This window comes from Aedes albopictus, chromosome 2 (genome assembly GCF_035046485.1).
Source record: "Aedes albopictus strain Foshan chromosome 2, AalbF5, whole genome shotgun sequence".
NCBI lineage: Eukaryota > Metazoa > Arthropoda > Insecta > Diptera > Culicidae > Aedes > Aedes albopictus.
In genome coordinates, this window is record NC_085137.1 from 82,325,412 (window position 1) to 82,338,744 (window position 13,333).

At 44.4% G+C, this 13,333-nt stretch overlaps 1 protein-coding gene across 1 annotated transcript in view; it reads left to right on the plus strand.

Moving 5' to 3' along the window:
* LOC134286099 (uncharacterized) overlaps positions 1-10,511 on the plus strand; it is a 34,564-nt gene extending 24,053 nt beyond the window's left edge. The window contains exons 3-4 of the mRNA XM_062847668.1: positions 5,233-7,640; positions 7,940-10,511. Of these exons, the coding sequence (XP_062703652.1) occupies positions 5,233-7,640; positions 7,940-10,511 (4,980 nt within the window). The remainder of the gene's footprint in view (positions 1-5,232; positions 7,641-7,939) is intronic.
* The last annotated feature ends 2,822 nt before the right edge of the window (positions 10,512-13,333 follow it).

Consider the following 13,333-nt stretch of genomic DNA (forward strand, 5'->3'; position numbering starts at 1 on the left):
TTCCTAATTTTTTTGGTCTTTGAATTTTTATAAAATAACGAAGCAATATTTTCAAAATCGGTTTTCGTGCACATGTTGAGTATGGATCAGGGTATATTCTGATTTGGTTACGCAGCATAAAATGTTTTTCGTTTTTGCAGAAACCATTTTTTGTGAAATTTTGTTCAAACATGGTTTTTGCAAAAACGAAAAACATTTTATACCGCGTAAAAAAATCAGAAGATACCCTGATCCACACTCTACATGTGCACGAAAACCGATTTTGAAAATATTGCTTCGTTATTTAATAGTATAGACTGTTTCAGAAATTATAAATACACTAACGATTAACTGCCATTTCCATTTGAGCATAATATTCAAAAAAGTTTCTTCTAGCTCTTATAGTGAACATGCTAATGAAGCAAATAATACCAATTTTGTTGATGTTTCTGGTAAAAGTTAAAAAATAGGGCTCTGTAAACTAGATGATTAAAATTTGAAGTTGCACAAAGTGGTCAAAAAATGTAGCATAGTAGAAAAGAAAAAAATCTCACAGATAAAATATTTAATTTCCAAACACAATAAAAATGGCTGTATCGATAATAAAAGATATTTCTCGATTGGTAAGAGTAATTTTTACTGGAATATTTGATCACGAACCACCATTACGGGCCTTCTCAACACAAAATTTTTTGTTTCAAATTTCTCAACAAAACCAGTAGCAACAAACGTTAAGCAAACGAATGTCTTAATTACTGCTTACTGCATTCGTTTTTATGGTATGACAAGCTTTGCCATCTGAAGGATCGAATGAGCTGAAAAAATAAGTTTGTTTAGATTAAATGCGTTCAGGAAAGCTAAGAAACTGTGTGGTAGTTCTTATGTTCCGTAGAAAACCTTAAAAAATAAGAAACTTGATCTCCGAAAAAAATGTTGTGGGAATGCCTTTATCGATTTTTCCCAAATTTTGATCAAGGCATTACTTAGACAACTTGTTGAGAAAGCGAATGTGATAAAAATTTAGATATTTTTTGGTATTTAGTGATAAATAATGTTGAAATCATTAAAAAAACACCTTTGTGCAAATGCAAATTTAAAAAATTAGGTTATTTGCTAGAGAACTCGACTGTTCTTTAAAATATCAAAACAATTGAAAGGAAATATAAATATATGGAGTACAATATGCTATACTCTGAAACAAGTTGGTAAAAATCATTAGAACAGTTCATTTAATTGAATAAACAAAGTGTATTTATAATTTCTGAAACAGTCTATACATCAAAAACCAAAATATGAGGAAAGGCTTCCAGTTTCGCCTTAACTCATCGGTTTTGATAAAAAAAACTTCTGGAAGACTCTGATTTCACTTTAAAATTGATAAATCTATTGGTTTATTTTTTTGTGCACTTCTTCAAGATGTTGAATTCCGACCAAAATTTCCAAGGGGGGACACCTCTGGACTTAAGAGAAAATCAAAATTTGTGTCAGCCTTATTCAGAAAAGCAAGAATTTTATCAAAGCCATAATTGAATTTGGAAACTTATTGATGGCGCATATTCCGACGCTATGTTAAACGTATAGGCCGAGCTGAAAAATATCAAATCTCTCAGTTGACTGCTTGACCACCTTCACAAGCACTGGATGCCGATCATTATCAAGACATTTCGGCAATTTTTTTTCTGCGCACTTTAGCCTATATTTTATTATCATCAGTTATAAGATTCATGTAAAATTTGACAAAAAAAAGTGCAAGCAAGTTAAATTTCCCCTATTAAAGCCCATTCAAATTTCTACCGTGTTACAGAGCGCGAGGACTCAACCAGTTGCATCAAAATTGTTCGCAGTAATTTTAGACGTAGAAGGGGATTGGTGCTATAAAATTTAAATTTTTCCGTAAAACGTTGATCCATCCTACTGTAAAATGACGCCTCAGGAATCTAAAATGATGTAATTTGACAAGATCGCTTAATTTTTTATCAAGATTTTGTTCTTTTAAACATATTAATCGCTTGCATCGATTGTGTTCACCTGCGTAATTTCAGCAATGGATCCAACCCTGATTCTGCAACACTGCCGGTAATCTTAAGTGTGGTCAAAGACTATTTTCTTGCTGCCCGTGTAACTGGTTAACGAACATTTTTGATGATTTGATGTTTCGCATGCATGGGTTTGGTTTTGTTGTTTAATTGGTCACTTCCGACGGGACACCTGGAACCGGTTCCGGAACACAACCGGTTTAGATACGGTATGAAACTGTTTTCTTGCTTACCGTTCATCTGGTTATCGAAAAATCCCGCTCTTCCATGTGTCACATGCATGGGCTTGGTTCACTTTTTTAATTGACCACTTCCAGCGGGACAGCTAGAACCGGTTCCGGAACACAACCAGTTTAGATATAGTCTGAAACTGTTTTCCTGCTTACCGTTCATCTGGTTATCGAAAAAGCCGCTCTTTGATGTGTCGCATGCCTGGGTTTGGGTCACTTTTTTAATTGGCCACTTCCGGCCATGGCTCATGGTCTGAAAATTCCTGCTTACCGTTCATCTGGTTATCGAAAAAGCCACTGTTTGATGCGTCGCATGCCTGAGTTTGGTTCACTATTTTAATTGGCCAATTCCGGCAGGACATCCGGAACCGGTTCCGGAACACTACCGGTTCAAACTAGGTTTGAAACTATGTTTGTGCTTACCGTTCATCTGGTTATCGAAAAAGCCGCTCTTTGATGTGTCGCATGGCTGGGTTTGGATCACTTTTTTAATTGGCCACTTCCGGCAGGACATCCGGAACCAGTTCCAGAATACTACCGGTTCAAACATGGTCTGAAACTATTTTCCTGCTTACCGTTCATTTGGTTATCGAAAAAGCCGCTGTTTGATGTGTCACATGCCTGGGTTTGGTTCACTTTTTTAATTGCCCAATTCTGGCAGGACATCCGGAACCGGTTCCGGAACACTACCGGTTCAAACGAGGTTTGAAACTATTTTCCTGCTCACCGTTCATCTGGTTATCGAAAAAGCCGCTCTTTGATGTGTCGCATGCCTGGGTTTGGTACACATTTTGAATTGACCACTTCCGGAAGGACATCCGGAACCGGTTCCGGAATACTACCGGTTCAAACATGGTCTGAAACTATTTTCCTGCTTACCATTCAACTGGTTATCGAAAAATCCGCTATTTGACGTGTCGCATGCATGGGTTATGTTCACTTTCTTATTTGGCCACTTCCGGCGGGACACCCGGCGCCGGTTCCGGAACACTACCGGTTCAGATATAGTCAGAGACTATTTTCCTTCATCCCGTTCATCAGATAATCGAAAATGCCGTGGTTTGATGGGTCGCATGCATGGATTTGTTGCATTTTCATATCTGGTCCCTTCCTGGGGTACCGGTCCGGAACACCTAAATGGCCATAACTCCCGAACGGCTGGACCGATCTGAACCATTTTTAATAGGAAACAATGGGACAATGTACCCCGTCGAATGAACCATCGGTCGTTGAAATCGGTTCGTATTTACTATCTAAAAATGAGGTGACCTTTTTGTACACATACACACATACACACGCACACACATACATACACACACACATACATACACACAGACATCATCTCAACTCGTCGAGCTGAGTCGATTGGTATATAACACTTGACCCCTCCGGGGGCTCTATCAAATTTTCGTTTTTGGAGTGAACATATAGCCTTTCGGTACACCTTGGTGTACGAGAAAGGCAAAAATGTTAAATTCTCAAAAAAATAGCAATTAGCATTTGAATTGATTTAAAAAAGAATTCACAATGATAAAATTTCCAAAGCTATTTTTTGTCAATTCCCGCAGTAATTGTCAATTGCATATCCTCAGAAATTACTGATAAATTTTCAAAGTAATCGTCAAAGCAATTTCAAAAAACCTTTGAGCAATTCTTGAAATTGCATTCTAGGATTAATCACCGCATAACCGTATCACAATTTACATTTTTTGCTCGTTTCGTATATCCCGTAAACATATTTTGAAGGATTTCAGCCTCAGGAAAAATAGACATTCTTGAAGATTGTTGGATATCATGTCCTCTTATCTCTGGCAATCATCGATCCACCACCATCATGGTCACTCACCGCGTGACGATCAACCATCGATCGGTCAGTGCACACATTGACCGGCCAGACCTACGTGTGTAAGGCACCGTTTGCTGTGCGATATCATCCACATCTACTTCAACTTTGACCGACAGAGACGAGAGAGGGATTATCATGATCTATATCTACAGCGTGGACTACAGATAGAAACACTGGCCGAAGCAGTGTTTATCGAGCCATCACCGCGATCGGGCGCGTACCAATTTCTCCTCACGGCAACAATCTACGTCGCCGTCGTCAATCTGTGTAGTAAACGTCCTGCGTAATTAACTGTGTTGTGTATTAGTTAAGAATAAATTAAATAGAACTAAGTTAATTAAATAAAGTGCATGTTTGAATGAACCTGAAGGTCAAATATATAGTGTGTTAAACTAATCGGTCGAGTTTGTAGTGATTTGCTCCCGAAATTAGTTGTACAAGTGTAGTTCGCATTTGGGAAGCAACATAAAGGCCCCAGAACCGAAAAAGAACAATTTGGAACCAGAACAACCACTACGATTGAGGAAGGTTCCAAACATGGTCCTTCGAGCCGGATGAGCGTCGAAAGGAATCCGCTCAAGCCAGTATATCATTGGAGTCAACTGTTCTGCTGCCTTCGCGCCTTTTGCCCGTTATGAGGAATTGCATGGCGAACGCGCCATCTCATCATCGCTGCTATTCATTGGAATAATAATATAAGGCATTTTCATGCCTCACGTAGGTGAGTGCAATTCCTATTGCTTTAACTTGTGAGAAAAGTTCTACCGTGATCCCATTTTGCATGTCTTCTGATTGCTGTTCAACTGCCGTGTGTGGGTGGCCGTGACGATTTCGAGCCTTTGCGGACCCACTGGTGATGCGCCCAAGGGTTAATTTGCTGCACATCAAGTCAAGCACCCTCTGAGGATCCGTCGATGACCCCGAGACTGGACCACTGTGCCATCGCTGCAGTGTGAATCAAATTAATGAAACGTACTGCCATCACATGAGAAGTTGTCCGTCAACAAGAGTTGCTATTTTCAACCCGTGCGAGGAGCAGATTCAAATACAATACAAGGCAATAATTTGCCTGATATCAGGTAATTAGGGTTTCAATCAACTATACCCGATTTGCGTGGTCTACGCGGTTCTTTGGTTTTAGATTCCGCCACTGATCGTCGACATGTCTGCTGCTGAGAGGAAACTACGCGGTTTGAAGAATCGCAAACGCAGCATCCTCTCATCGTTAGCCGGAGTTAGAAACTTCGTCAACAATTATCAAGACGACAGAGACAAGCGCGAGGTGCCCGTACGCCTGGAGAATTTGATGGACCTGTGGACGGAATACAACTCCGTACAGGGTGAGCTGGATATGCTGGAAGAATCCGACGAAGCTTTGGAGACGTACTTGAAGGAGCGGACAGAGGTAGAGAAATTGTACTACATAGCGAAAGGTACGTTACTCCAACTACATCAGACCGAGCCGGCACCTGCCCGTGCTGATACGAATCAAGTTTCGCACCTCAAGTTACCAAATATTAAACTGCCCGTTTTCGATGGAAACTTTGAGACCTGGCTCAATTTCCACGATTTATTCGTATCGCTCGTGCATACTTCGACCTCCTTGTCGACGATACAAAAGTTTTACTACTTGCGCTCCTCATTGGCTGGTGAAGCGTTAAAATTAATTCAAACCATTCCAATAAGCAACGAACAGTACCCGGTAGCTTGGAATTTGCTGGTCAATCACTATCAAAATGACCGGCGCTTGAAACGAACTTACGTTCAATCACTGTTCGAGTTTCCATGCCTGAAGCGGGAGACGGCCGTGGAATTGCACAGTCTTATCGAAAAATTCCAGGCCAATGTCAAGGTGTTAAAGCAATTGGGCGAACGCACTGAGCATTGGGATGTACTGCTGATTCACCTTCTCAGTACACGGTTAGATTCTGTCACGAGGCGCGATTGGGAAGAATACGCGGAGGCGAACAATGTGAACAAGTTCCAGCAACTGATTGAATTTCTTCAACGACGAGTCAACGTGTTGGAAACGGTTGGCGGAAGGTCAGTGGAGACATCGGTATCAGTGAAGAAGTTCAACGCACCTCGGGCTGCCAACCACGGTGCTTCTCAGTTTGGATCCTGGCAGTGTCCAGCTTGCCCCGGCAAGCATCCCCTCTATGCGTGCGGAGAATTCTTCAAAATGACAGCCGACGAGAAGGAGCAACAGGTTCGACGCAACAGGCTTTGTCGAAACTGCCTGCGGCGAGGGCACATGGCCAAGGAGTGTCCATCCGAAAGCAGTTGTCGTAAGTGCAGAGGACGACATCACACACTATTGTGCTACGCTACAAGACCGGAGGGCAGCAGTCAATCAGCAGCCGTCGCACATTCAAACCAGACATCCAGCAATGACGAACCACTCTCATCCACCCCCGCAGCGCATACGGGCATCACCAGCTGCACTTCTCGAGACATATCACGAACGACGGTCCTGTTGGCTACAGCGATCATCGTCATGGTGGACAACAGCGGGAACGAGCATCCAGTACGCGCCTTGCTGGATTCAGGCAGCGAATGTTGCTTCGCAACGGAGCGGCTAGCACAGCGAATGCAGATTTCTCGAAGCAGAGTCAATTTGCCGATAGCAGGAATCGGCGAAGCGGCCACCGAGGTCCGCTGCAAGTTCCAGTCCACGATAAAATCAAGGATTTCCAATTACAGCGCTACAATTGAAACATTCGTCCTTCCCAAGGTTACCGTCGATTTGCCATCGATCTCTGTCGACGCGTCGAGCTGGTCACTTCCAACAGGAATTCAGTTAGCCGATCCGTCTTTCTACCAATCTGGGACCATCGATGTTGTGCTGGGAGCGGAAGTGTTCTTTGACTTGTTTAGCGTTGCGGGACGCATTTCATTAGGCGAGTCGCTTCCTTGTCTCGTGAATTCCGTCTTCGGTTGGATAATCAGTGGAAAAACATCTCAAGGTCAGTCAAGGCCTTCCATAGTTTGCAACGTCGCCACTACTGCCGAGCTACAACGCAACATGGAGCGTTTCTGGGCGATTGAGGATGACTCGGCAATTGTTCCTTCTGCAGCTGAAGCCTATTGCGAGAAGTTCTTCTCTGAAACCACTGTTCGCGGTGAGGACGGACGGTACATGGTGCGCGTACCGTTCAAGGAAGACGTTCTGAGAAAAGTAGATCGCAATAAACGCACTGCATATCATCGTTTTCGCTTGATTGAGAACCGACTAGGACGAGACCAGCAGTTAGCCGACGAATACACGAAGTTTATGGATGAGTACGAGGAGTTGGGCCACATGGAGCGAATTGAAAACATGGAAGCAGTGTCTGGACCTGCCTACTATATTCCGCATCATCCAGTGATTAAAGAAGATAGCACCACCACCAAGGTCCGCGTCGTCTTCGATGCTTCGTGCAAGAGCGCTAGTGGAGTTTCTTTGAACGATGCCATGCTGGTTGGTCCCGTCGTTCAGGAGGATTTGAGGGCAATCACGATGAGATCCCGACTTCATCCGATCATGCTAATCGCCGACGTTGCCAAAATGTATCGGCAAATCTTGCTGTTTCCCGAAGACCGCCAATTTCACCTAATCTTCTGGCGCCGATCTCAGACAGACCCGATACAAACCTTCAGATTGAAGACTGTAACCTACGGAACCGCTTCAGCACCGTATCTTGCTACCAGAGTACTGAAACAGATCGCTCTTGACGAGGGCGCAAATTATCCAGCCGCAGCTCAGGCGGCTATCGAAGATTTTTACGTTGACGACCTTTTTTCTGGAGCAAATACTGTCGCCGAAGCCATCGAACTTCGCGAGCAAATGGATGCCATGTTGAATTCAGCCGGAATGCAACTCCGAAAATGGGCGAGCAACTCGTAAGCATCCCTCCAGCCAACCGAGCCATAGAACCGTCGGTGGACTTTGCCAAGGATCAATCCATCAAAACTCTGGGCCTGCACTGGGAGCCCGGCTCGGACCAGTTGAAGTACGTCGTCCCCGAAGCCTCCGGCGTTCTAAACACCGTAGTAACGAAGCGCAGTTCCCTGTCCAGTATCGCTAAGTTGTTCGACCCACTCGGTCTGGTAGGTCCTGTAGTAGTCGTTGCCAAGGTTTTCATGCAAGCACTTTGGGGTCTGAAGGACGAGAATAACAAACCGTACGATTGGGATACAGAACTGCCAGACGAAATGAAACGCCGCTGGACCGAATACTGCTCCGAACTGCCCCGCTTGAACCAATTGCGCATCGATAGGTTTGTCCTGCTCCCCGATTCAACCTCTGCTGAGCTCCATTTCTTTTCGGACGCCTCTTTAACCGCCTATGGAACGTGTGCATACATCCGATCATCAAATGCTTGCGGAACAGTAAAGATCGCGCTACTGACGTCTCGATCAAAGGTTGCACCGCTCAAGCAGCAAAGCATTCCACGTTTAGAGCTGTGTGGTGCACTTTTAGCCGCTGAACTTTACTGTAAGGTCAGCGCTGCGCTGCGTATTTCTTCCAAGGCGTACTTCTGGGTTGATTCGACGACCGTTTTAAGCTGGCTCAAGGCAACACCGTCTACGTGGTCCACATTCGTCGGAAACCGCGTATCAAAAATCCAACAGATGACCGAGAACTGTGAGTGGAACCATATCGCCGGCCATGAGAATCCTGCTGATATAATTTCGAGAGGATTGCCAGCGGCGGACCTTATTCAGTCTCAACAATGGTGGCAAGGGCCTCCATGGCTTCAAAACGACAAGGAAACATGGCCAGTTCAAGTCAGCGAAGGGATCGATCAAGAAGCGACAAAGGAAGCTAGGAAGACTGCACTAGCTACAACTTCACCATTGCCAACATTCGTTGAAGAATACGTCGGACGATTCTCCAACTACCAAAATATGCTACGGATCACTGCTTATTGGCGGCGATATTTCAGCAACTTGCGCCTACCTAAAACCAAACGAATTGTCCTCTCGCCACTCTCCACCGCCGAAATTCGTGGCGCCGAATTGGCTCTCATTCGACTGGTACAGAAAGACTCCTTTCCGGTGGAATTGAAGGCTGTCAGGGCAAAGCAGGCCATCTCATCTCACTCCAGACTTCGTTGGTTTCATCCAATCATCGACAAGGACAACATTCTCCGCATCGGTGGACGCCTCGATCGTTCAGTGCAACCTTTCGACTCCCGCCATCAGATTTTGCTCCCAGGATCACACCCATTCACGGAACTCCTTGTTCGGAGTCAGCATGAACGTCTTCTTCACGCAGCAGCTCAGCTTCTTACCAATACCCTTCGACTGCGATTTTGGATTTTAGGAAGCAGAAACGTTTCTCGACGAATCGTTCACAAATGCGTCACGTGCTTCCGAGCAAAGCCGAAAGCCATTCAACAATTCATGGCCGAACTTCCATCGCAACGCGTCACTGCTTCGCGTCCGTTCTCCATCGTTGGGATCGACTTTTGGGGGCCAATCTATCTCAAGCCACGCCATCGCCGAGATGCACCACCGAAGGCATATGTTTCCGTATTCGTGTGCTTCAGCACAAAAGCCGTCCACTTAGAACTGGTAGTGGACCTCAGTACGGCCAAGTTTCTCCAAGCCTTTCGTCGCTTCGTTTCTCGTCGTGGTCTGTGCTCAGATGTTTACACCGACAACGGCAAGAATTTCGTCGGTTCGGCCAATGAACTGCGGAAACTGTTGCGCGCCGAAGAGTTCCGGCATGCCATCGCCAGTGAATGTGTAAGTTCTGGTATTCGATGGCACTTCAACCCTCCTCGTGGCTCCCATTTCGGAGGACTCTGGGAAGCGGCAATCAAGTCGGCGCAAAAACATTTTGTTAGAGTGTTGGGAGACCGGAAATTAGCTTTCGACGACATGGAGACGCTTTTGGTCCAAATTGAAGGGTGTCTGAATTCTCGCCCGCTAACAAAGCTATCAGATGACCCGTCGGATCTCCATGCATTAACTCCTGGCCACTTCCTCGTCGGAACTTCGCTACAGTCGGTCCCAGACGTCGATTACGAATCAACTCCAATGAACCGCCTCCACCAATGGCAGCAGATCCAGAAGATGCTTCAGGACGTCTGGAAACGCTGGCATGTAGAATACCTGCAAATGCTGCAACCCCGCAGTAAATGGATCAAACCACCCGTCGAACTGAAAGAGAACCAAGTAGTTGTCATCGTAGACGAAAATCAACCACCAATGCGCTGGCCTTTAGCTCGAATCCATGAGCTACATCCCGGAAGAGACGGTGTCGTCCGCGTCGTTACGCTGCAGACCGGCTCCGGCCGGCTTACCCGCCCCGTAGCCAAGATTTGTGTACTGCCAGTTCTAGCACCCAATGATGAAGAATCTTCCTCTACCATCGAAACGTCTTCACAATCTACCCTGGACACCTTGTCTGCAGCAAGCCGATCTACGTAGAAGAATAAAATTCAAGGCCCTTAAACCGAAGGGTCCAGGTAAGGACCATTCCAAGTTCAATCACCTTTTCGTATCAGGCTTCCGGGTCTTACTCTTTCCATGTTTGAATCCGATCAACACGTTGAGAAACGCACCAACCAACGCATTGCTACAAGACCGTCCAACATCCGAGGTTTACGAAGAAGGCGGCCACTTATTAATACAAGGCTTTCTATTCAGAGGGTCCAGGTGAGGACCTGTCCATTCTCTTTTACCTAGTGGGAAAGGCCTACCGGTTGATTCTTTCTTTGCATGTCGTCTTCAAATCTTCATCACTTCACGACGAGGTCTTCGAGTACCATGGTCCAGAAATGGTTATTTCTGCGGAGAGCAGGATGTTGGATATCATGTCCTCTTATCTCTGGCAATCATCGATCCACCACCATCATGGTCACTCACCGCGTGACGATCAACCATCGATCGGTCAGTGCACACATTGACCGGCCAGACCTACGTGTGTAAGGCACCGTTTGCTGTGCGATATCATCCACATCTACTTCAACTTTGACCGACAGAGACGAGAGAGGGATTATCATGATCTATATCTACAGCGTGGACTACAGATAGAAACACTGGCCGAAGCAGTGTTTATCGAGCCATCACCGCGATCGGGCGCGTACCAATTTCTCCTCACGGCAACAATCTACGTCGCCGTCGTCAATCTGTGTAGTAAACGTCCTGCGTAATTAACTGTGTTGTGTATTAGTTAAGAATAAATTAAATAGAACTAAGTTAATTAAATAAAGTGCATGTTTGAATGAACCTGAAGGTCAAATATATAGTGTGTTAAACTAATCGGTCGAGTTTGTAGTGATTTGCTCCCGAAATTAGTTGTACAAGTGTAGTTCGCATTTGGGAAGCAACATAAAGGCCCCAGAACCGAAAAAGAACAATTTGGAACCAGAACAACCACTACGATTGAGGAAGGTTCCAAACAAAGATATTGAAGGGAATCAGTGAATAAATTAATAAAGGAATTGCAGAAGAAGTCCCCGGAGGATTTCGGGAGGAAATCTGGAAAGAACGCTGGGAAAAATACTAGAAAACATTCGGAAGAAGTTTCTGAAAATAAAAACTGAGCTGGAATCCTTGCAAAATTTCGGGAGGAATCTACGGAGAAATCTTGGAAAGAATTCCCAGAAAAATCCATGAAAAGATTTCTGAAAAAAAAAAATCATTATATGAATCTTTTATAGGTTTTCTGAGAGATTTTCTGGAAATCTTAAAAAAACCAAGAAACCATCCAGGACAAAACTCCGAATGAATTCCTTAATAAATCTCGGAAGCAATACCTCAAAGAATGCTGGAAGGAATTCTGGTAGAAATCCTTGAAGCAAACCCAGGTAGATTTTTTGCATCGAGAGAATTATCTAAATCAAACCTAAAAAAAATCAATAAAGGAATCCCAGGATTGATGCCAAAAAAAAAAGGATCCTCGGGAGACACCCCTAAACAAATCTCGTGAGAAAATCCTGGGACAATTGACAAAGAAGAATTGACGAGGAAGCCCTGATTGACGCCCACCAATTAACATTTTGATGTCTTGTGGAGATTTTGGGAACTGGCCTAAAACTCTACCTTTCATTTTGGTTTAAGGATGATTCTAAGAACCTTTTCTAGCCTATTTGACCTATAAATGTTACTTGAGTTTGAAGGAATAATTCCCGAATAAAGAATCTCAAGGAGAATCAACGAAAGAGTCCTGGAAGGAATTCCTACCACAATTCATGGAGAAATTCTCCATTGAGTCCTCTCAAAAGAAAGAAAGTCTCGGAAAGATCTCAAAAAGAATCTCAGGGAAATCGCTGGAGCAAAAAAAAAGCTGCAAGAAATTAATTGAAGAATCTATAAAGATATGAATGAAGAACTCCCGGTAGGAATCACGGGAGAACCCCTGGGTAAAATCGCCACCACGTGAAAAATGCCAAAAGAAACGCCTGATAGTTTTCCGAGAGAAATCCCTCAGGCCCGGATTCTGGATTTTGGGGCCGGGCCGGAACGGATGTGGATTTGCAAAAGTAATGAGCGAAAAAAAAATCTTAGTTTTCAAACAGTATTTGTGTGACCCGAATCCTAAAGTTAATGTGTAGTAACAAAACAGGTTTCTGTGGGGGCCCCAAAAATGTAGGGGCGCGGACCAGACCCTCAGATTCACCGCCACTCGTCCTCAATCTGGCCCTGGGAATAATTGGAAGAAAACTGCAGAGTTCTGACTGGAATACTGAAAGGATTTCAAGAGCAAATCTTGTGACGAATTTTGAGAATTTAGACAGTATTTTTGGGAGCAATCACAAGATGAAACTTGGTGGGAACCCTTAAAGAATTCCATTGAGAATTATCGGGAGGAATTCCTGCGAAAGGCTTTGAATAAAGACCAGCATATCTGTTTTCGGGTGGCTTTTCAGTCTAACAAATAATCAAGACAAGGACTATTTGTTTAATTCCGACGTCTCGGCCATTGGACTCGGCCTTCGTCAGGAAATGTCCATTTTTGTGTCAAAGCAACTGGTCAGGTTTTAGTTTTCGTAAGCTTCGAATAACGAACAACGCAGCCGTGAAAGCAAATGCGTTGACCTTTGAAACGCATAGGACATTCCAGCGCAAAGTTTCTAGCAACATACGAGGGACGGCACAAGTTTATACCCCCTGAAGAAGGCCGAGTCCAATGGTTGAATCGTCGGATTTAAACAAGTCGTACTTTTTATTCTTCAGCTACTTAACCTAATTCACAGCTCTTTTGTCCACTAGGGCACTGCATGAGCGATCCCAGCTGGCAGCTTCAC